At 35.5% G+C, this 25,585-nt stretch overlaps 1 protein-coding gene and 1 long non-coding RNA gene across 35 annotated transcripts in view; one reads left to right on the plus strand and one right to left on the minus strand.

Annotated features, from left to right (window-relative positions):
- The window catches only part of NRXN1 (neurexin 1), a 1,145,126-nt gene that overhangs the window by 45,556 nt on the left and 1,073,985 nt on the right, over positions 1-25,585 (minus strand). For 2 of the 34 annotated variants that reach the window (XM_017948078.3, XM_017948077.3), the window contains exon 1: positions 10,640-12,630. The exons of the other annotated variants lie outside the window; for them this stretch is intronic. In XM_017948078.3, coding sequence (XP_017803567.1) covers positions 10,640-10,672 — 33 coding nt within the window. In that variant the 5' untranslated portion in view covers positions 10,673-12,630. Of the gene's footprint in view, positions 1-10,639; positions 12,631-25,585 lie in introns of those variants that run through there. 34 annotated transcript variants of the gene reach the window in all.
- LOC108581849 lies at positions 17,046-20,038 on the plus strand. The gene is made up of 2 exons (XR_002516883.2): positions 17,046-17,126; positions 19,905-20,038. It is a non-coding gene; the product is annotated as an uncharacterized LOC108581849 (long non-coding RNA).

Consider the following 25,585-nt stretch of genomic DNA (forward strand, 5'->3'; position numbering starts at 1 on the left):
AATGGTCAGGCATGGTGGCTCATCCCTGTAATACTGGCATTTTGGGAGGCGGAGGCAGGAGGATCACTTGAGCTCAGGAGTTCCAGATCAGCCGGGGCAACATAGCAAGACCTCACATCTACTAAAAAGGAAAAAAAAAAAAATAGCGAAGCTTGGTGGCTTGTGCCTGTAGTCCCAGTGTACTCAGGAGGCTCAGGCAGGAGGAGCCCTTGAGCCCAGGATATGGAGACAGCAGTGAGCGATGATCATGAAACTACACTCAGCCTGGGCAACGAAGTGAGAGCATGTCTCTAAATAAATAAATAAGGACATATAGTAAAAAAAGAAAATGAAAACAAAATACGAATAAAATGAAACTGACAAAACAGGAAATATCAGGGATTCACTAAAAATTAATTTTCCATTATTTATATCCTGAGGATGCTGCCATTTCTGCCCAATTAGCTACCCCTACAATGTGTAATCTTATTTTTCAGTCCTCAAATCCTGCAGAATCTTTATTTATCTGAGAATTCAATTGTGCTCAACATGCTTTCTTTTAATGTCACAGAATTCAGTGAATTTTCCTGACTTCCATGTGGTCTAAAAATAATGGCTAGTGACTTAGAAGTTTTATTGCTATGTATTGGCTTCAAAATTTGTCTTTCAAGTGACAGGAATGGGGCAGAAAAAAGACAGTAGATGCCACTAGCAGAGTTCCGGTGTAGGCAAAATAGAAGAAAAGAGGCAAAGCAAATGGGAAATAAGAAGGAGAATGAGCAGAAGGAAGGAGAAAAGCTAAGAAAAGAGTTCCTCCACCTATGTTTGGGTGGTGGCAGAGTGTCTCTGTCCATTTTACAAGTGACATCTACGATACAGTTATTTCATATTTAGGAAAGTAGAATGAATCTCTCACGCAATGAGATGTGAAATAAGTCTTGATTACAGTATTCTAGAAAGCGGCTTAAGAGAAAAGAAGCAAAAGACTTTACTCCTCATAAATACCAAACCTTCAGACACAGAACAGAAATGTGCAGTTAGAAGATCCCTCCCACCCCCATCCTTGAACATCTTTCACCAAACAAAACAGGGTAAAACAAACTCAGGCAGTTTCTCAATTACCTTCATTAAAATGTCTAAGAATGGTGAATTAAATGACGAATCCCTTTCAGAATCCATTAATACTTTTTCCAGAGCTAATACTATCAGTAAATTTTAAATAGTGGGAGGAATTATTAGAAAAGAATAAAATATTTAACAGATGCTGAATCGGTCACGTGTTCCAGAGCTGCTGTAACATAACCAGGCCTCTAGTTTATGTGTCCATAATGAAAACAGCTGGCTGAGAAGTTATGAGGCCACACCTCACCGCACCTCATTCTCACCCTGCTCTCTCCCTAGTCCCACAGAGGCACAATACAGTTCTAAAGCTTTGAAGTCTGAAGTTCAGGGAATGCTTTAAAGATGAAGTGTTTGAGCTAACTATTTTCTGGAAGTCAAATCTATCATTATAAGATTACATTAAAAGCTACACTTCTACTATACATATCAATTTATGCTCCAAACTGCTGGTTTCCCAGAACATCCATTGAATCCTTGTGGGAGGTAAATAGTTTCTGTTTAGATTTTGACAGAAAATTAAAATTTAAAATGTAATCACTGCATGCATCTTCCATATATTAAGAAGTCTTCGGTGGCTCACACCTGTAATCCCAGCACTTTGGGAGGATGAGGCAGATGGATTACCTGAAGTCAGGAGATGGAGACCAGCCTGGCCAATATGGTGAAACCCCATCTCTACTAAAACTACAAAAAATTAGCCAGGTGTGGTGGCGTGCACCTGTAATGCCAGCTACTCAGGAGGCTGAGGCGGGAGAATTGCTTGAACTAGGGAGGTGGAGGTTGCAGTGAGCCAAGATCACGCCATTGTACTCCAGCAAAAAAGCTGGGCATGGAGTGGCTCACATCTGTAATCCCAGCACTTTGGGAGGCTGAGGCGGGTGGACTGCCTGAGGCCAGGAGTTTGAGACCAGCCTGGCCAAGATGGTGAAACCACGTCTTTACTAAAAATACAAAAAATTAGCTGGACATGGTGGCGGGTGCCTGTAATCCCAGCTACTAGGGAGGCTGAGGCAGGAGAATCGCTTGAACCTGGGAGGTGGAGGTTGCAGTAAGCCAAGATTGTGCCACTGCACTCCAGTCTGGGCAACAAAAGCGAAAGTCCATCTCAAAAAATAAATAAATAAAATAAAATTTAAAAGTCTTGAAATGATAAATGTCCAAGTGCTTTATTTTACTTTATTTTTTGAGATGAGGGTCTCACTCTGTCACCCAGTCTGGAGTGCAGTGGTGCAATATCAGATCACTGCAACCTCCATCTCCTGGGCTCAAGTGATTCTCCCACTTCAGCCCCCTGACAGGTGCGCACCACCGTGCCTGGCTATTTTTTGTATTTTTGGTAGAGACAGGGTTTCACCATGTTTCCCAGGCTGGTCTCAAACTCCTGAGCTCAAACCTGCCTTTGCCTACCAAAGTGCTGGGATTAAAGGCATGAGTCACTATGTCCGGTTTCAAAGTTCTAATTATGTTTCCTTGTGTCTAGGAACAACTTTTTTCTGCCTAAGGTTTCTAATTATTATAGATGCAAGCAAGCTATATAATCTTTTTTTTTTTTTTTTTTTTTTTGAGACAGAGTGTGCCTCTGTCTTCCAGGTTGGAGTGCAATGGGGACATCTTGGCCCACTACAATCTCCAACTCCCAGGTTCAAACAATTCTCCTGCCTCAGCCCCTCAAGTAGCTGGGTTTACAGGCGCCCACCACCACACCCAGCTAATTTTTTGTAGTTTTAGTAGAGATGGGGTTTTACCATGTTGGCCAGGCTGGTCTTGAACTCCTGACCCAGGCAATCCACTCGCCTTGGCCTCCCAAAGTGCTGGGATTACAGGTGTGAGCCACCATGCCTGGCCTAAGTTTTTATATACAAATTGTGAAGAGCCATAAAAATAATTTGTCCTACACAACTAACCTTTTGTTCCTAATATAGACTTTCTCTTTCACATTTATAGAAAAATGCTTACAACGCCTTGTTCTCAGAGGATCTCAATTGGCAGTTTTGAAATTTATTTTTCCACAAATCTTTATCAGTGGTAAGAATGTTTCTCAGGCTGTGCTGTCAATTGCTTTCCTTCCCACTTCATTAGGAACCACACTGTACTTTATTTCTTAAAAGAGAATCTGAAACTGATTTGGGGAAGAAGGACTTCTAGTACAGAGCATGCAGCACTCTATCAAATATTTATTGATATAAAGACTAAAAATACACACAATAGGTATATCATTCACATGGGCAATTATTTAGCAGATTCAGCTGGTGTGATTTTACACCACAGTGGTATTCTTCTTATGAATACCAGAGAGAGAATCAAAGTTTCTTGACGTTTGGTAATAAACATTTTCACTTACAGTGAGTAAGTTTGCTCTTTTGGCATCCATTGTATAAAAAAATAGTTTGAAATCATTCCAAATTAGCAAAGCTGGAAGTTTGGAAGCACAAGGGGAATGATCAATATAGGCCCCCATACCTTCGTTTTCACTGAAGTGTGACTGCTTTTGAGATACAACACCGAGAAAATTTTCCTCATTTTCAAGATGAAGAGATGTTATTTCTTCCTATTGTGTTTCTGGGATTTGAAATGAGCGTCTGTATTCTTCATTATGGAAATGGAAAATGAGTTTGCCCTATAATTAATGCTAGATGTGACAATTTTTCTGGCACTATCTTCAAAATAAAAATTTTCAACATGACAATCTCATAAGAAAATCTCAGATGCAGATTCATCTCAAAATCCAGGTGAGATAATTCAACAAAATGAAAAATAGCCTGTTTATAAGACCAATGTTCTTTAAAATGTTTCTTTTTTTTTTTTAAAGGAAACACATTTATTCACACTCCAAAATCATGAAATGTTAGAGCTGCGAACTCCTCACCTTACAAACAAGAAAATCAAGTGTCAGAAGATTAAGCCATTAAGTCTTCACCAGTAGATGTAGAACTTTCTCCAGTACAATGTCTTCACATAAATCAATTAAAAGAAAATGCTCTAAAATTAGATAAGCTCCAAAGAGTAATCTGTTCACATTGGGACATGTTGAATTTGAAGTGAACTGATAGCAGTTGTAAGGGTAGATCTGAAGTTGAGAAGAGAATTCTGGGCTGGAGATCTTATAGATTTCCCAACGAAACCAAAAGAGAAAAGGAGATTCTGAGACCAACTTCAGAAAAATCCAACATTTAAAAGGTTAGAAAGAAAAAAACAGGTACAAACAAAGAACTGCTTTCCTGTTAATTGTTTTTACTCCTAAAATATTTGATTGAATGTTTCCAAATGGAAATCTGAGGAATCCAGTGAAGAGGATTCTCTTAGGCAATTGGTGGATTCTCTTAGGCAATTTATCGAACCCAGTGATAAATTTCCCAAAGTAGTCTTCTAACACTCAGTGGTATCTATGACACAAGAATTGTAAAAGTAAATCACTTTTCAAAAGTAATTCACCTTAAAAAAGTGATTAAAATTAACCAGATGTTAATTTCTTAGCATTGACATACGTACAATGGGTTATAGGACATATTCACATTAGGGAAAAATGAACAAAAAGAGAATTCTCTAAAATACGTTTATGACATTTCTAGAATCTCAAATTATTCTGAATTAAAATATTTATTTTTAAAATAAAAAAGTGTGCTGATCTGATTAACTCCCATATATTACATATAAGATGACAAAACTGTGGTATTTATAAATACATTCTCTTTTTAAAAAATGATGCAGATACATTCAACAAAGAAAAAGAAATACAACCACAACCAAAACAAGCAACTTACAAATTCTTCCCCCACTTTTGTTATGTTTATAGACATAAAACATGTATTATCTTTGTTTGAATGACATGTATTTGAAAATGTCCTCCCATTTTAGAGTTTCAAATAAAACAAGCATATACTTTTCTACTTAATCTTTTCAATTTAAACTTTCATATCTCTTCCTAAAGTACTGAAAACAGTAGATGCATCATTTAGGGAATTGCTAGGTAGAGTGAAATAGGCTGGAGTCAGTATTTATTTTGTTATTGCAGGAGAAGCCTTCTGTTTAAAATGACACCTTCTCTTGCAATTGAAATCTTACTATGTGGAAAACTAGAAAGTCAGGAATCTAGAAAACACTTGTTGTAGTGGATGTCTTTAAGAAGTGACCTTAGCTTCCTTTTCTCTAGCTTGAAGTTTTGTAAAGCAATCAAGAGCTATTCAGTTTAATGTATTACACCTAGGTATCATTTCAGTCAGTTTTAATGAATGGTTCACAAAATATCCCATAATTATTCACCATATTTTAAGCTACTTACTGAGAAAATAATAGTATTGATGACCATTCCAGTATCAGGAGTAGATAGTTTATATAATTATTATTACTTATTCAAAATTGTTTCACCTAAGGCCAGATCCTCATTTACTGCCTAGACCTACTCACACTCACCCACAGACTCCATCCCACCAAAAAGAAAAGAAAATTAAGAGCTACCGAAGGAAGTAGAATCAGGCAAAGAATTATTGCTAGAGCAATTTATAAGAATGCTCCATTATACCATAAGGGTCTGAGACAGTTATGCAGTTATGCCAAAGGGTCCAATTTACTTTTTCTAAAGAAAAACACTTAGCAACAATGGCTAATTTTAATGAATAAAGAGAATGAATACAAACTAACTATGCAGATGACTTTTCAACCAAAAGTTGCATCCAAGAGTAGCTATTCCCTGCCAAATTTTTGGCTTGCTATATGTACTTTTAAGCCTATTATTTAATATCTACATATTTAGCAATGTTTTATATAGACACACAATTTATACAAATGTTGTAGTCCCACTACAAATCTAAACAGTAGATGATCCACTCAATCTAGATGTGCTAATGGACAGATGCATGGTATATAACTAAAACAATGATTTTGAAGCCAATGGAGGGTAACTGATCCAAAAAGCACATCTAATCATGCAAACTAATCCAATATGTAGACAGTTCATACATGGAAAATTGAGAATTGACTCCTGAGTCTATACATATGCAACTTCAAAATAAAGCACTTTACAAAAAATCAAAATTATATGCAAAAGGTTTGATTTGACAATAAAATGGTTTTGAAGTCATAATGGCAGCCTTAGTTTTATATATGTAATTATACCTTATTATACATACATTTTATTTTATATAATCTATACATTTGAATAGAAAGTTTTTTTTCATTATAGGTAAATTCATTTCACTGGACGACTGATTAGGAAAGACTTTTGTCTTTGATACACTCTCCCATCTGAGTACTAACCAGCGCCAACCCTGCTTAGCTTCTGAGATCAGATGAGACTGGGTGTATTCAGTGTGGTATGGCCATAGACTGCTATATTCCTGTAGAGTTTTCAACTTGAACGATGTTAAGTCAGCCAGGTAATGGCATTTCCCTATACTGTTAAGCCTTCACTTTACCCATGACTTTACTATTAAATTTACGCTGTGAACTTATGTAATCATGTTTTTCATCAAAAATCTGAAATAGTCTTAGAGCCAAGATGGTGGAGTCCTACAAAACTCATTACATTTTAATAAAAAAGCAGGGGAAACAAAGGTGAGAGCATAGAGACTGCAGACCTGATTTCTTTTGAGAACTGACTTATTTTGGCTCTTCAAAATAATATTCAAGTCATTCCCACCATGATATATAGTTTTTGTCTTTCAAAGTAATGAATACTTAAAGTAATGGAGACTTTAAACAAAAGGCTGTACATTATAGTTATGGGAAAATAGTAAAACAAGTATTTGAATATTTTTTATTCCCATGAAAATGAATTGTGGCTTAATCCACAGATCAAAAAACATATACAACAACATTGAAAAAATATGTATCATTGGTTTTTGGGAAATAATTCTGAGGTAGTTACTTATGGTTAATCAAATGAATTAAAATAAAGGTGAAAATTTGAGGAGCAAATGGAAATGGGTAGTGATAATACACATAGTTTATGATGTAAAAATATAAACTATCTCTCATATATTTCTGCTTTTTAATAGCTGTTACTCAGTTTGAATTCATATTGTCTTTAATGTGCCAAAAGACCCTAGAGATATCCATGAACATATAATTGTCTGTGACTCTCTCCAGTTATTCTGTGTACTGGAAATTGCCTACCTACTCCACAATATTGTCCTTAGCTCCATTCTCTGTGCTAGAGTGATGAGGGAAGGAGGCCTTCAGGAGATTCAAATATCAGCTGTCAAGTAAATGTAAATAAGATAGCAGAAGGTAAAATCAGTCTTTTGGGGTCAATACTGGTAAATGTAGTGTAAATTTTAAAAATTTAAATGCTAAAGAAAGTATAAATCTAAACTTGGTGTCACTATACTATCTTGAATTTGCACAAAGATTATTGTTTATGTTTAATAATCTCAAGTTCTGGAGCAAATGGATGCCATTTTTTTTTCTGTCTATTGGTGTTTGAGTCCATAAATCACAGGAAAAGCAGCAGAGGAATAAAACACTGGGAACTAGGAAAATGGGAGGTAAAAGAGAAGACTAAATAATAAAAGGCACCACTTGATCTAAGTGTGATTAAATATTCATTAACACTATTCAGTTGTGGATTTTGGTAGTGTTCATAATACTAGAATTAAGAGCACTAATTTTGATAGGGTGAAATCTCATTTAAATGTCATTTTCTAAATGGGCAGAGTATAAGCTGAGTTCTTGAAATATTTAAACTTAATATAGACAAAGGCCTAAAGTACTTGGCTACATGCTTTTTTCCCATTTGAAAACTAAAAAGTGTCAGCTAAGAGGGCTTTTCCTATCAATTAGCATTCTGGTTACTGCATCCTTCATATAGTTAATTGATTGTCCTCGTACTTTATAAATGCACCCAGATGCTGTGGTATAAACACATTTCATAAATTAAAGAAGCATATGGAAGTGACACAGACAGTAGCATTTCATCATAACTACCCAGAACATCTTTAATATGCGATGTTACATCACTAATTATTTTGTAAATATGTAAGCATTTCCCTAGTTAATGTGTTGGTGAGAAATTTGCTTGGCACTTGAGCCCAAATGCTATTGTAACCAGACATTTAATAACAGTTCAGGGCTCTTCTAGTTTCATTCCATTCTGCTCATAAGAAGAATGTGTCTCTTAGCCTACTGGGCAACCTTGATTGTGCAAAGTCAATGAAAATATTTATCCTTTATTACTGGGTAATTTTGCTCAATGAACAGCAGTCTACTCTCCATAACATAAATATCTGTCCAAAGATCGGTCTGGAGACTCTTTCTAAAAATGTTACAGGGAATTTGCCAAGTAAGAAGCATATTGCTGCTTAATAAATTTTTTCCATTAATTTCTAAGGATAGAATATGAAGGAAACAACAGCAGAAATAAGTTGGCTTTATTCTTCAACTTTGGGAAAACTAGTATAATGATGTGAGTATATTATCCTGAATTTACCTTAAGGTACCAAAAGGAAAAATTTTTTTCTTCTTGTCTAAGTCATTATTTCTTCTCAAGCCAAGGTTCAAAAATTAAGTCAAAAGAACTTTTTTGAGAATGGAAACTTTCTTTGGAGAATGGAAATTCTCTACATATATTAATACAAAATCCACTAGATAATTGACAAGTGAGCTGTGGGTAACCCAAACGATTGCATTTAAACATTTTAAATTTGTGCTTCATTGTTACATTTTAGAAGCATGATTTTTGTCAGATTAATTTGCACTTAGGACTGAAAATTTTATCTGGGTTCAACTAGAATTTTGTAAGAGTCATTAAAATCAGAGGATTCAGAAGTAAGTTGATTTTCATCCTCCTTCAGTCCTATGACTTTTCTGGGTAAAAGCTGTGTCCAGTTCTCTGGGAGCTGGGGTGACAGAAGGCTTGATGGAGGCTGCTGAAAGATTAATTTCATTTCAGAATTTGAACTGGCTATTGGTCAGGCTCCATGCTGCATAATAAAATCAGCACATACTTAAATAAAACATTCAAAAGTTATTCTGTAAATGGCCATCTATTAAAAAGCCAGAAGTCACATAAGAGCAGATTACCTAGCATGGCTCTAAACATTTTCAGAATTGAAAACTTCTTTAGGGACAAATTTGGTAAACCCTATAGATGCTTGAATCATCCAAAGTCTGGTAAATAAGTTTAGTATGAATTGCCACATTTATATTTAGATGCTACTAACTAAAATAATACAAAAGCCTAATGTTAATTTCACTTCTGCTTCTCCTGAACTTGGCAAACAGAAAAATGTGACAAACACCACAAACAGACAACACACTATTTGTAATCTGGTAAAGCAACTTCCATTCATGGAATTTCTTTCCTTCATGAAGCAAGGACTATCTAGTTTAATGAAAATAGTTGTCACCACAGACATGACATTCTGTCTCCTAATTAAATGAAGATGCAATCAGAAGATCCTTTGAAAAGAGAGGCCAGGCTTCCTTCACTATTAAGCACACTCTTCCCTAAGGGCACCCTCCTACCCTTTTTCTGATATGCAATCCCTTCTGTCCTCCATCTGCTCCACCCCCACCTATTGTCTCCACTCACTCCAAGCATGCCAATCCCATCTGTCTATACTCTTGCTTCTGCTAGCTCTAATTCCCCACAGGCCTAGGCAATGTTTGAATGCCAAGGCATTTTTGCTTTTCTCGAGAATAAGGACTAGCTAGGAGGGTATCAAACAATTCCCCAAGGAATTCACACACACACGAACATGAACATGGTCTCTCACATACAAAGAGCAGTTTAGAATCCTCTTCTAGGATATAATTTCTTAAAAAATGTTTTTAATTATTTCATCTGGGAAGCATTTTAGAAAATTAAAATCTTACTATTGTTGAAGTAATCAAAATTAATATTTCAGAAATATAAACACTTCCATTATCCTAGACATGCTTTTCAGTAAGCAGAATTAATGTAAGTAAATGTTACTAATATCTTATCATGAATTATTTACATTAATCAGGTTTAATCATTGATCACTAATACATTTTCTGGTTTACCATACATGCATTTAATTCAGACATTCCATCTTTACAAATGCTCATGAAAATCCCACTCTGCCACAAAAGCATGCATGGTCAGAATCCAAGCATATTTAAGCAAAATTTTCACCAAGTCATTAACATTAACAAAGCAGTCTGGCAAGTATTGAAAGCAGCTTTTATTCATGCTTTCACTTGAACTAAGTTAATACATATATACATACATATGCACACACACACACACACACACGTTTTGGTTGTTTTTGCCACAAGCATGCTGATAAACCCCTGAAGCTCACAAAAAGCAGCAGCAGATAAAACTAGAAGCAACCATGCTCAGGGTTTAAGGACATTTTAAAATTTAAAACAACCTTTCTACATTTCACATACAGCATGCATAAATTTGACATGCAATCTTCAAGAAGAAATATTTTAACATAAATCTTAAAATTAGTTTATCCAAATGAGTTTATTCTTATTTTCATTATTATTGTTTTTAGGCTTCTGGTATCTTAAACCCTGCATGCTGCAGATCTAAGCTGTGCTCAGCAGCGGCTGTGACAGAAGAAGCTACCTGCGAGTTTTCACAGTGCCATCTCATATCCATGTCTGTCTGGCTACCCTGCGTGCTTAGAGCTTTTTTCTTAATTCTTAATGGAAATCCTAGGAAATTTAGTCCATCCTCTGAAATCAATACTGGTGACAGGAGAGCTCCCTGACTCAGTGGGAGATCAAGATGATAAATTGCCTGCGCATCAGCCCGGCCTATCAGTGCCCTGCACACAGATGGGCGAGAAAAGACACAGAAAAGGCTCTATCAGTCACGTGTCACTGAGGAGCCAATGGCTGACGCGCTACGGCAGGAAGGGATGCTGCAGTTCCGTCTGCAGTTGACGAGGCTGTTGGTACACAGCCCAGCCCGGCACCGCTCAAAAAGTCTTAAGAAGTCGTTGCTTTTGAATTTGCTCCCCTAAGGAGACCGCATAGGGAAACAGACCTCCTTCTAAACCCCTGACCCAAAGAAAGGCTAATTTTCATGCACGAACATTTTCTGTATATTACATTCTAATCCAGTGTGATTGCTAAGCAGAAGGGAAACTTTTTTTTTCCCCCAGCTCTTAAACTGTTATGTGTTTTTCTTGAGATAATTATCATCTTTTTTGCCTAATATTAAATTAGAAGACTTAAACTGTGCAATTAGCATGCAACCCTCCCAGCAGAATCTCCTCGAAGCCTTATAATTGTAATTATAATTTTATTTGTAAGTTAATGAATGACATTTTTTGAATACCATGTTTATAATGAGTATTTTTATGGGATGAGTTTGTAAAGACAATTATGCAACATTAAGAAATACATTCTTAGGCTTTTTTTTTTTTTCTTTTGCCAATTACAACGGTTCCTCTTTAAAGACAATTTAAGTCCCAATAAATATGTCATTTTATCAATCATTAAAAATAAAAACAAGCACCAAAAGATGCACATCCTGTTTCCCAAAGTCTGAAGAACGAATTATTATTCAATGATGAAAATATGTACTTATTTGCTGCCTTTTCTCTGAAATTTACAATAGCTATCTGGTAAGCAAGGACTACACATCTGGAATACCATATGGAAATATATCCCCAAATACATCTGTTTTCAGTGATCATACTGTAATAACAGATATGTTTACACACTTCCTCAATGTAACTGGGATGATTATATATACAGTCTGACAGGGTAGGCTATAAGTGATGAGACCAGTGTGTGTTTCAAATGACAGTATCATGGAGATTTTTTTTTAAAGCTCAAAAGTAGCATAAAACAATCTTCAGGAATAAAATTTCTAGAAGAAAAAGTACCCTAGCCACCCTGGCACTTTTATTGCTTTTCATTGCCCAGTTTTCCTGCTATTCATGCATTTGAAAGAATTAATTCTAACATCTTTTAGAGTCAGGCAACACTATTTAGGGAAAAAAAGTGTATCAGAATTAACATTGATAGGTGTGCCTCATAAGTAAAGCTTACGAGTTGTAGAATGCTGAAATTCCAAAGCTCAATTTGTCTTGGCAACTGTTTTTTAAACTAAACACATTCCTGAAAGATTGAACCCTGTCGAGTTTTTCTGCAAATTTCTTTCATTCAGTATTGACTATCAGGAAATAATAAAGCATTTTTCAAGATTTTTAAAATAGATGTCATGTGTTTTTTCTATTTATTCAGACTATTCAATAATAACATAATTCTCAACAAACTTTATTCTTAAATGATATTATGACTCAGAGCACCTGTCATCAAAAAGAAAATAAGAAGAAAACATCAACACTAAACCTATTCATTACAGCACTGTAATAGCCCCAAACTAGAAACCACCTTAATCACTGATAGTAAACTGATTAAACTATGATATAGCCTTACAGGTGAAATACTCGTCATCTGTAAAATACAATGTGGTAAATCATATGTCCTTATATGAAGAGATTTGTCAGATACATTGGAATGAAAATTAAACCCATAAAATTTAAATTTTGTATAGGCTATACTTACACAACACATGCATGTATACACACACAAATGGCTGCATATGCAGAAGATTTTTTTTTTTTTTTTTTGAGATGGAGTCTTGCTCTCTCAACCAGGCTGGAGTGCAGTGGTGGGATCTAGGCTCACTGCAACCTCTGCCTCCCAGGTTCAAGAGATTCTTCTGCCTCAGCCTCCTGAGTAGCTGGGATTACAGGTGAGTGCCACCACGCCCAGATAGGTTTTTTTTTTTTTTTTGTATTTTTAGTAGAAATGGGGTTTCACCATGTTGACCTGGTGGATCTCAAACTCCTGATCTCAAGTGATCCGCCCACTTTGGCCTCCCAAAGTACTAGGATTATAGGCATGAGCAACCCTGCCCGACCTACAGGAAATTTCTGTAAGGACATAAATTATCAGTTAATAGTGGCCAAATAGTGGCTACATCTGAGGAGAGAGACTGAGTTCAAAGGTAGGACTGAGACATAGTTTTATTAGGTATCATTTTATACATTTTGTTCAAGTCTATGGTTTACTTTTCTAATTTAAAATTAACTAATTAAAATAATGTTACCGATGTTCATTAAGGTTTAGAATAACATGACTGGTAGATGTTTTCAGGGAAAATCTTGAGGAAAGGAGGGAAGATAGAGGGAAGGGTATGTGGCCTGCTTTTTTTCACATAAAGAAAATAGTGTAGGTGTGAGCAAGAAGGTAATTGTAAAATAAAGCTTCTGGCAATCTTAGCTGAAGACCTTCACATCTCACGTCAACCTGAAGTTCTTTTATCTCTGAATGCAAATAATAATACAGACATGGATTAAGAGATTTACAATTTAGAGTGACGATTCACCCAAATTTTGTCTGATTCTTTGAGGCATGAACGTAAAGGGCTGAGAAGTAAATGATTTGTATATTTACCCAGACTTGGGCAAATTAACCTCTCCAAGCCTTAGTTTTCTCAGCTGGATGCAATTAGCAAAAAGTGGCCGAGCTAAACTTGAATTTCAATTTAGGGTATTGTTCATTGCTGCTTCAAAGGCAAAATAACATCCATATTTTTATCAGTAAGGGTGTAGGGCTAAAGACAAAACAAATTTTCACGTTTCCTCCCCAGAAACAGCTTATGTTGTCCAAAACTCAAAACTTGGCTGACAGATTCTATTGCTGGCTCTTGTTGTTATTCAGATTCTTGTAACTTTAAGAGATACAAACCGCCCCCCCCCAAAAAAAAATGAATTGGCCAAATTAAGTCAAAGCTTATAATTTGAATAATTTAAGGGTTTGGGAGTTTTACATAACACTGCTATAAATCAGTGGTTTGGAATGGTGATTTTGCTCCACCCCATCCCCCAGGGAACATTTGACAATGTTTGGTGACATTTTTGGTTGTCAAAACTGGAGGGTGCTAGCAGCATCTAGTGGATAGTGGCCAAGGATGCTGCTAATCTTTCTATAATGTACAGGACAGTCCCTATCACAAATAATTATTTGGACCCAAACGTCAACAGCGCTGAGATAGAGAAACCATGTTCTAAATGCTAAACTTTTCTACCTTCTTTCCAAAAGATTTAAAAATATATATTCTGTATTGTGAAGCATGTATTTGTAAAGTGGCAAGATTTAGATGGAGAAGGGAGGGGGACCAAGGACCAAGCCCTGGGTTTCTCCAATTTTAATAAGTTACAGAAAAGAGGAAAAAACAGCAAATGAGGATGAAGCGACGGGAGGACAACTCAAAGGATGGTGATGTAGAAGTTAGTGGTAAAAGTATGTTAGTAAAGAGATTAGGGTCAATTTGTTGAAATATTGTGATAGGACAAGTTATCTGTTCTTTACAGGTTTTTAAAAATAATTAAACAAAGTGAGATATTAACCTAATTGAAATTAACAATACAAATACTTGAAGTCTTTATTGCTCTGCATGATATCTGTATTTTTAAAGGTATGGCCAGAAAATGTAGTGGGGCGGTGGCTCACCTGTAATACCAGCACTTTGGGAGGCTGAGTCGAGCGGATCACGAGGTCAGGAGATCAACACCATCCTGGCCAATATGGTGAAACCCCATCTCTACTAAAAATACGAAAATTAGCTGGGTGTGGTGGCTGGCACCTGTAATCCCAGCTACTTGGGAGGCTGAGCCAGGAGAATTGCTTGAACCAGGGAGTCAGAGGTTGCAGTGAGCTAAGATTGCGTCACTGCACTCCAGCCTGGCGACAGAGTGAGACTCCGTCCCCACAAAAAAAGAAAATGTATTAATTACAGGGATCACAGGAGGACTAGCTAAGGAAATATATAAAGGAGAGGAAACTTCTGTAACCCTCAAATTATAATTCTTAGGCTACTTTCTCTACAAAGGTGACCTTGTAAGCAAGAAAGTGAATAAATCCTATCTTCGACCATCCCACACCACAGCTTGCATGGGAGGCAGAGTGCCACCCTCTCCCCTTAGAAACTACGTCTGCAGTTCTTGTCCTCAGCCTCCCACCAAGTCTCTCTATCCATAGATAAGGTTTCTGAAAACAGGGTTTCCAGGACTAACTTCAGGTGCTTTTCCTTCTGTGACTCCTCTAATGCTAATCCCCAGGTGTTCAGGGTTAGTGCAGCAAGGATCAAAGACAGCCAGTTGAAGCACTAGGACGCTGGAGCAGCTTTAAGCAAAACGAATGCCTTTGTTGCAAAGGAAATGTTGGAAATGTCACAGAAAAATAGCTGGGGGAGGGAGGGCAGAGGAGAGGGAGAAAGAGAGAGAGAGAGAGAGAGAGAGAGAGAGAGAGAGAGAGAGAGCCATAAAAAGAAAAGAGAGGTCATGATCATAAAAGATGGCCACAAACCCATGGATATTATTACAAACTCTGTGGTGTGGGGGAACACTACATGTCACAATTCTCTTAAAACTAGATAGATTTTTACAACTTGAATAGTCCAACTCCATTTTAGAGATGGTGGATTTTAATGTAGAGAGGTTAAATAATTTGTTTTAAATTTTAAGCGAAAGTGACATTCTTTACCATTCAAAGCAATCAGTGAACCTAATACTGGCAAATTTCAAGGTGCTTTCAAAAATCATCATAGATATCAACCAGGATAAGACTTAGGGGAAGGGGGTCGAGTGTGGTGGCTCATGCTTGTAATCTCAGCTCTTTGGGAGGCCAAGGCAGGTGGATCACAAGTTCAGGAGTTCGAGACCAGCCTGGCCAACATGGTGAAACCCTGTCTCTACTAAAAATTCCAAACTTAGCCAGACGTGGTGGCATGTGCCTGTAATCTCAGCTACTTGAGAGGCTGAGGCAGGATAATTTTTTGAACCCAGGAGGTGGAGGTTGCAGTTAAGTCAAGATCATGCTACCGAAATCCAGCCTGGGTGACAGACCAAGATTCAAACAAACAAACAAACAAACAAAAACTTAGGGGGAGGGAAAAAGTTGACGTTCAATAAGAGATAGCAAAAATCTCCAAAGCCTTCTCTTTCCCATGTTGATGCTGTATTAAGGCACGGAAAGCCTTTGCTATCAGGGAGAGGAAGTATTATCCTCCAAAATATTCCAATGAGTATTTATAGGTTATGAAATACAAAAGAAGAAGCCTTGAGTATTCTCCTTTCAGAAGAATTTAAGTGGCTGCTGAAGTTTTTTTTTTTTTTTTTTTTTTTAAATACAAACTCTCATCTCTATTTGCACTACAGTTGGGATGAATAGGATACATGGATGACTGTCAAAAGACATATGTCAGAAAGTAAACTCCAGGTGAGAGGAGCCATAGCATAGGGAAATATTTTGGACTGTTTTCAGTTTTTAAGAGACGGGAAAAATAGAAGTGGTGGAAAATCCAAGCAGATTATCCTAGGTTTTTATTATTTTTCCTTTTTCTCTTTATAATGGAAGCACTACTTTGAGACCATGGAGTACCATTAAACTTCTATTAACTATTAATTTAATATTTGCAAGTATGGATTAGAGATAGGAAGGAAATTAATGTCCAAGTGAGTAAAATTCCACAGTCTTATATTTTTTCTTCTGCTACTGTATTCTTGTAGGTTTCGTTTTTCTTACACTGGTTGTTTATCCAGGTACATATGGTTTTTAAAAAGCAAAAAGAAACAAAACACCTATGGCCCCAGGCAATCTTTTCATTAACATCATATCCTGAAAATTATTATGCTAATGTTAAAAATAAATAAATTGGGACACAGAGGGATTAAATAACATATATATCCATGAAGCTAGCAATTGAAAGTCTATGACTACATTTTGAATGTTCTCTCCAAATCAGAACTAGTGCTCTAGAATAGTTGTTCTTAAAATTTATTAAGCATAAGAACCAAAAAGGAACACGTTAAACATCCAGATTTCTGGGCTCTTCCCTGGAGACCGATTCCCACTCTAACTTAGATGTATTACAAGAGTCTGCATTGTTAACAAACATTCCATCTTCCATACTTTAAGAACCTTGGGATCATATTGGAATTTCAGCTTTGGAATTCTTCTTTAGGAAAAGCCATATCAACAAGATTTCTAATGAATAGAAATGGGATGCTTAAAAATAAATAAATAAAAAGGTAAGTTTTTAGTAGTAGTTGTTTACCAAGAGAGAAATTGGAACAGATAATAGCTTCAGAGCAGAGAGGAAAAATGCAGATTACTTAGAGCCATCCATAAAGGGATAGTTTCCCATATTGAATTTTATAAAGTATGAAATATTTTAATTGAAAATATTTTTGAGCTAGGAACATTAATGTGCATAGAAGAAATGTACAAATCATAGCATTTAGAATAGGATGACCCTGTTGAACCTACAAATAGGGCACTTGGCTGAATTGGTTCCTACCTCACTGCTGCAATTAGAAACCATGAATGTGCAGATCTACAGGCAGTGCCATTTTGTATATGCTCAAAAATAATTTATTTTGGGAGGGGTTTTCATAGGATGGGTTTCTAGACCTCTAAAGAGAGGTAAAGTTTCCTTTATAAGATGAGAACCTACTGAAGTCAGATCAAAACCTTCCCAACTGCTTGACAATAAATCTACCCAGAGAAAAGTCATCAGCCATTTCATGTGAAATGATGACTCATGAAAATGAAATAGTACACTGTACAGAAATCTTCTATTTGTAGTTTTTCTCCTAGCTAACTTCTAGGTTGGAAAGCTTAAGGTCAAAGATTAATGGTGCCAAAACATGCTCATTTTAGGCTAATCTCTAGATTTCCTACTGCCAGTCTGTAACCAGTTTTTAAATTTTCTGAGCTTTTTGCAGGCTATATATTTCTTTTACTTTGACAGAAGGATGACATATTGTTCACTTGGATCCAACCTCAAGACCCAAAGGATAAGGTTAATAAGGAACTGAATCTTTCAGGACAATGCATTTTACCAAACATTAGTCAGTGGCTAAATATTTTTATTAACTGATTGATGAAAGCATTAATCAAAAAACCATAGTCCATGGAGAAGTCCATTATAAGAAATTAAGGAAAATTAGAGAAAAGGAAAATGAAGAGTAGGGAGGGAAGAGAGAAAAGAATAAAAGGAAAAATGAACATAAAACTTAACATGTAGTTGAGGCACAACAATGGACTATACGAGAAACTTTGGTTTGTCGTGAATATAGCTTGTCAGACGTTATCAAGTGTAAATCCTCTTCCTCCCCACTTTCCCCACTCTTGATAATAAGCCAAGCAATAATATTTTATGCAACAAGAATGACTTAAATAAGACACCTATGCAGAAGGCCACAGAAGACTTCATAACCCTATGTATGAACATAAGCATATGTACATACAGAGTCCACATGGAGTGAATGTCACCTATTAACAAAACTGTGAAATCTGAGTTTGAAACAAAGCTCAGCTTCGACTGAATATATTTAAAAATCAGTGAACAGAAGATATTTTCATATGTACACTTACATAAATACAGCATTCCAAGGGAAAATTCCAGTATCAGATGCACGTATTTAATGAAGGCTCAATATTTTATAGCCAGGTTTTCCAAAGTCAGGTTGCTTAAGATCTAGGGTACTTATTAAAAATGCAAAGCGTCTGGATACACGCTGATCTACGGAATTATAATTTTCAGGGATGAGAGTGAAAATCTGTATGTATAACACGTACTCCAGGTGATCCTGACTTTGTTTTAGACCTTATTTGAGATACACACTCTCCAAAGTACATAAGGTCAAGAACCAGATTCTTCTCCAACCATCCCCTGCAGATAATCACACCAGACTTGGACATGCCGGGTCATCCAATTCAATTATTAAACACAATGTCTTTCATTTGGACAGAGAGAAGATTGATAAATCTAGAAAAAGATTACGAATGATGAGATGAATAGATTATCAATAGATTTCATGGAACAGGTTGCATTCAATTTGGGCCTTGAATGATGGTAGAGTTCATTATTTTAGCAAAGGCATTGAGGTATAAAGTGCTTTTCTTTAAAATTGTTAGTATTTATTATTAAAATGATAAACTTCTTTATCTTTTCAGCTGGAGGGTTTAGCAATGCTTCCAGCACATATGAAATCATCAATAGCTATTAGTTGAATTAGTAAATTATGACAACAAAAAAGTAAATCTATTTTTAAAAATCACTCAAAATCCCACCACCTTGACAAAACTTTACATGATTTTTGTTGATGATGCTGTTGTTTTGATTTTTATTTCAAAGTCTTCATTTCTTATTTGTATAGATAATTTTAAAAAGTTATAGTAATAAAGATATAATTTTCTTTGGTTTTACAAGTTATATAATGGCACATACATTTTCCATCTTGATTTAGAATATTCATAATTATTCTAGTAGCAAAAGAATAATAAATCAAATGGATGTATTGTAATGTACATACCTATTTTGTGTTTTTTAGATAATGGACGCATTTCTATTCTGCATTTCTGCTTTGTAAATAACACTTTTCTTCCTTTGTATTTTTCTCATAATATAAATGACCATAAATGAGATTACTGGACTAAAGACGTAGTGTTTTTAGAGATCTTGAAACAACCTGTCAAACTACTTTTCAAAAGACTTGTTCTAATTTTCACATTGTCTCAAGTATGCTATGTTCTGTAACATCTTTATTGGCATGAACATGCTGTCTTTTCTATCTGGGGATGCCCTTTTCCCATTTAAATAAAAAATTTTGGTAAACTCCTACACATTGTTTTGTACCAAGCTCAAATGCTATTCTTTCTTGCAGCCTTTCCAAATCCTCTAGGAAGAGTTAGTCATTATTTCCATTGTGTTTCCATAGTACTTTGTAATAATGCTATTTGGGGCACTTATTCAAATAGCTCTGTGTTTGTTACAGTTTGTATATTTCTTTTCTTTTTTCTAGATTATTACCAACTCAAGGGATGAGCTGCAGTCCACTTCATGTTTGGAACGTCAGCTTCTAGCACAGGGGCTGGTTATATTAGACATTCAATAAATGCTTGTTAAGCAAATGAGGAATAAATGGATAAATGTCAATGTGATACTCAAGTCAAAACCTGTGGCTGTATGTTGGGTAAAAACGCTTTCTTTCCTTAAGTCCTTTACAGGTTACTTAGTAATAGGAACATTTATATTTTTATACATCTTTTAAATTATATTTTTATATTTTTTACATGTATATATTTTGTAGGTCTACATTTTTAATACCTTTGCTGATGACTTTCAGGCTTAGATAGCACTATTCTGTGATATGCTGTGAATCGGATCTTTGAGCTGTGAATCGGATCTTTGAGTCCTTTAGATAATGACTTTTAGGTATTCTGGAATCAGAAAATGTCTCTTTCTAGTTCATACAGAAACAACTTTTATTAATTAAGTGTTAGGACTAGTAAATAAGATTAGAAATCACCTGTGGAGAACACAGCATGCACATGGTCCCACTGTAGATGGAATAAATGTTTTAAAATAACTGCTGATAAATTATTTAACAAAATAAAATCAATAATTATTCTAACATATATCACTGTGCATTTTGTTGCATTTTTACATATATTCTCTCATTTTATCTTTACCAAAACTGGTAAGAAATACAAAGACTGGACACTGTGGCTCCTTCCTGTATTTTGGGAGGCTGAGGCAGGAGGATTACTTGAGGCCAAGAGTTTGAGACCAGCCTGGGCAACATAGTGAGGTCTCATTTCCATGAAATTTTTTAAAAAAAATTATCTAGGTGTGGTAGTGCAGCACCTGTAGTCTCAGCTACTCAGGAAGCTGAAGTGGGCAGATCACTTGAGCCTAAGAGGCCAAGGCTGCAGTGAGCCATGATCATGGCACTGCACTCCAGTCTGGTCAACAGAGTGACACCTGGTTTCAAAAAAAAAAAAAAAAAAATCAGAAACAGCAAATACAGACCAAGCAAGTATACCATAAATGTAATTTGAAAGATAAGTAATCTAACACATAGAAATGTGGCAAGTGGAAAAATCAGAACCAGAATTCATGTATTTTGAACCACATTTTAGCCTTCATTCTAGTAAAGTCACTAGATGCAACTGAATTTTGCTAATTTCAAACTGAGAAAATGAGATCTGATGTCGTATAAACTAAACTGGTGTTTTAAAAACAAACAAAATTATCTAGCAATAAAAACACTTTTTCCAAAATAATGCTTACGAATAATTCCATATAAAAAAACAATATCAGAGGACTCATATTGAGGTGAGTGGCCAGTGAAGGGGAGCTGCTTTCTCTCTTCTTTTATGGCTCTTGGTAGTTCCTAGAGCTTACACTCAGGAAAGCACTGTGTTGGGCCATTTCTTTACTTAGTCATTCAGTCATTAATACATCTTACAGCTTAACTAGGTACAAAGAATTGTGGAAAAGATAAATATAAGACAAAGTCCTTTGAGAACACACACACACACACACACACACACACACACGTGTATTATAAATGCCACAGAAGTTATATTGCATAGTAGTAAGCATTCTGAAAGAGCTGAGAAGAATGATGTCTAGTCCCATATCCCGGATTGAGTTCCACATGTCCACCTAAAGACACACGGATTCTGTTTCTTATTTGGTGACTTGGTACAAACCATTTAATCTGCCTGTTTGGGCGTCCTTTCCTGAGAAATGAAAGTGATCAATGTTGCCAATCCAATGCATGTAATATGTGACTATGGGGAGGGAATAACTTAGTGGAGAGAATGGGGCAGTGAAATCAGACAGATCTGGTTTTTCAGCCTTGGCACTTAGATTTAGCTAGTTAGTTCAACTTCTCTAAGTCACAGCCGTTTCACTCAGAAAATGAGAGTAACAGCAATATATACCTTTCAAATATTTCCATAAGGTATAAATAAAATATAACACTTAGCAGAGAAACTAGCACAGATTTGATGGTCAATAAATAGGAGAAATCCTTATTAACTATTAACATGAAGAAGTTATATCTAGGATTTGCATAGACTATTTCAATTCTATGATTCAATAAATTTTATTTTTGACATAACTCATTCACCATGGAAGAAATTAGTGTTCTATATTTAATGAAGACCTAAGGCTTTGGCTTGGTAAATACTATTCTTAGAATTTTTTCCTTTTCAAACTGTATAGATTCATGTGAATCCTGGGAAAGATGCTTTTATTTTGCAGTGCACTAGATTTTGCTTGCACTCTTTAGAAAATGTTAGGCTTTATTTCAGTCATCATTTTTGTATAAACTCCAGTCAGATCAAGCAAAAACAATGAAGTCATTAGTGTGCATTGACTTTAGTCACTTCTTTAAATGTTACATTAATTGCTTTAGATTCTCTACTTCCACTGTGACAAGCAAGACGAATGGAGTTTACCTGCAGGACACACCACCAGGCACCTTCCCAGCAAGGTGGCTACAACCTCATCTGCCCCTTTTCACTTAAGAAGGCATACTGTCATGCAAATGAGTGAGAATGATAACATAGACAAAATCTCGAATCTACATTGCTTGATATTTAAAAAAAAAAAAAATATTCACTCACTTTGGAAGTTAAACCATTATTAGCAATACTGACAACACATTTCACATTCGACTGGGCCATAGCAATAGTAACAATTTTATGGTACAGAATCACTTCATGGTATGACGGAAGGAAATGTACTTCATTTATGGAATAATTAAAAGCCCATCCTTTCTGTGAAGAAAATGCTTTATACTCTAAAGACCACTACCATGAATTAATAAAAAAATCCAGTATCACAAATTGTAGGCAACCTAAAAGAAGGTTAACTTAATAATATGTTACTTCGATCTAAATGAAGTGATAAATTGGCCAGAAACTCAGATGCCACAGGACACATGTGCTACATAAATAATCACATAAATAATATAGCATTTCTCTGAAGCATTGATTCTCAAATTTTGGCATTAGATCTTATTTTCACTGTTAAAAACAACTGAAGACTCCAAAGACATACATATTATTTAGGTAGATTACGTATGTGGATATTTACTGTATTCGAAATTAAAGGTGATAAAAGTTAAATAATTTAACTCATTTAAAAATAACAATAAACCCATTAATATTAACATAAATTTAAAAAGTAACTACATTTTTAAAAACATACATTTTTTGAAGAAAATAATACTGTTTTACATTTTTGCAAATCTTTTCAATATCTCTTAAAATAGAAGACTGGGGCTGATATTTGCTTCTGCATCCAATTTATTGCAGTATTTCATATCATGTAGTCTCTGAAAAATTCCACTGTATCCTTATGAAACAATGTGAATGAAAAGGGTAAATAAAGTATTTTCTTTTTTTGTTGACATATAATAACTACATATTTATGAGACACAGAATGATATTTTGATACATGTATACAACGTGTAGTAATCAAATCAGTTTAATTAGCATATCCGTAATCTCAAAGATTTCTCATATCTTTGTTTTAGGAACATTCAAAGTTCTTTCTTCTAGCTTTTTGAAAATATACATTAGGTTGGGCATGGTCGCTCACAACTATAATTTCAGCACTTTGGGAGGCCGAGGTAGGTGGCTTGCTTGAGCCCAGGAGTTTGAGACCAGGCTGGGCAACATGGCAAAATCCCATCTCCACAAAAAATACAAAAATTAGCCGGGTAGGGTGGTGCACACCTGTAGTTCCAGTTACTTGGGAGGCTAAAGTGGGAGGACCACCTGAGCTGGGGAGGTTGAGGCTGCAGTGAGCCACTGCATTCCAGCTTGGGTGACAGAGTGAGGAAAAAAAAAGAAAATATACACTAAATTATTATTAACCATATTTACCATAATACCAGCACTTTGGGAGGCCGAGGTGGGCAGATCACGAGGTCAGGAGATCGAGACCATCCTGGCTAACATGGTGAAACCTTATCTCTACTAAAAATACAAAATTTAGCTGGGCGTTGTGGCATGCACCTGTAATCCCAGCTACTCGGGAGGCTGAGGCAGGAGAATCACTTGAACCCTGGAGGCGGAGGTTGGAGGCAGAGGTTGCAGTGAGCCGAGATCATGCCACTGCACTCCAGTCTGGGTGACTGAGTGAGACTCCATTTCAAAACAAAAAAACAAAAAACAAAACAAAACTAAACTAAACAAAACAAAACATATTTACACTACAGTGCTATAGAACACTATCACTTACTCCTCTTTATCTAATTGTAATTTTGTATCTGTTAGCCAACTTCTCCCTATTCTCACTTCCCCCTTTACCTTTCCCAGCCTACAATTCTGCTATTTCAATGAGCTAAATTTTCTTAGCTCCCACATATGAGTGAGAATATGCAGTAAAATTTTAGTATTATTTTGAAAATAATTTTGACCTCACTGAAAAGGTCTTACAACATTCCTTTCCCCTCCTCATCCTTGGCCCACAAGACTTCTAGACCACATTTTGAGAAACACTGCTCTAATGTTTTTATAATATTTAGAGCATACATTGTTTATTATTTTTTGTGTCTAATTTACATATATGTCATATTTTTGTTTCCCTATTTGAAATTTTCCTGATGGAGAACATCATCACAAACCTTAGGTATTACTTTACAGCATGTGGTAAGCCTGCCTGGAACCATAGTATACATCAACATGTAACACTGATTAACTTACACATTGATAGACTGAAGCCCATAGTGTCTTATGGTCCCTTTAAAGACCTTTAAAGTATGTGATATAGTAGTATTTGCATAGTTTGTCAAATTTTGAGCCCATTATGTCAACATTCTATCTAAATAGAAGGATGAGTTAATCATACCTAAATTTATTCTAGATGAAACAAAGTTTATTTTTTCTTTTCTTTTCTTTTTTTTTTTTGGCAGCAGATGTGACTTTTGGAAGAGAAACTAGAAGTCTAGAGAAGTTATTATTACACATTTTTTTCCTATAGAATTTATCCTAACGTATTAGGCAGTATTTTAAGGTCTAATCAATGTATATATTTAGTTGTAATTTCACAATTACAAAACAATTGAAAGCAAAATACGAAAATAAATATCAGTATGAATTGATTAGAAGCTATAGTTTCATATGTCTATGAGTGGAACAAAAAAAGTAACAAATATTATTTTTATGTGGTCTACTGCCAAATCAGATCCTTTGAAATATACCCACTTAGTAACTTGGAAATGAAACATTTATACATTCATCCCTGCTGAATTGTTGCAAAATGTGATGGTTGGGAAAATACATATTGAAGAGTGAAACTGTCCTCCTAAATTAAACGTTTTATTACATAATAAATAAATTCTTTGATTCTTTGAAAATGGTTCTATTATCTCCTAATCTAGGAAACCCACAGAGAAAGACTTACTATTACCTTGGTAATCAGACAACTATTTTGACTATTCTATCAGAAAAAAAACAAAACAAAACTGTATATACTGAAAAGAGGGCTCTTTTCTGCTAAAATCTGGTAAACAAAATAGCTGCTAGACTGGGAAACAAAAAGAGGGTTCACAGATCTGAGTTGACTCTTCCTTTGTCATGAGTCATAGGACAGCAGATATACCAGTTGTCTTTGGCTTTCAAAAGAGGTTTACATTATCTAAACTCATGGCTGAATCACAAAGTACATGGCCAGAAGACT

The sequence above is a fragment of the Papio anubis genome, chromosome 14 (genome assembly GCF_008728515.1).
Source record: "Papio anubis isolate 15944 chromosome 14, Panubis1.0, whole genome shotgun sequence".
Lineage (NCBI taxonomy): Eukaryota > Metazoa > Chordata > Mammalia > Primates > Cercopithecidae > Papio > Papio anubis.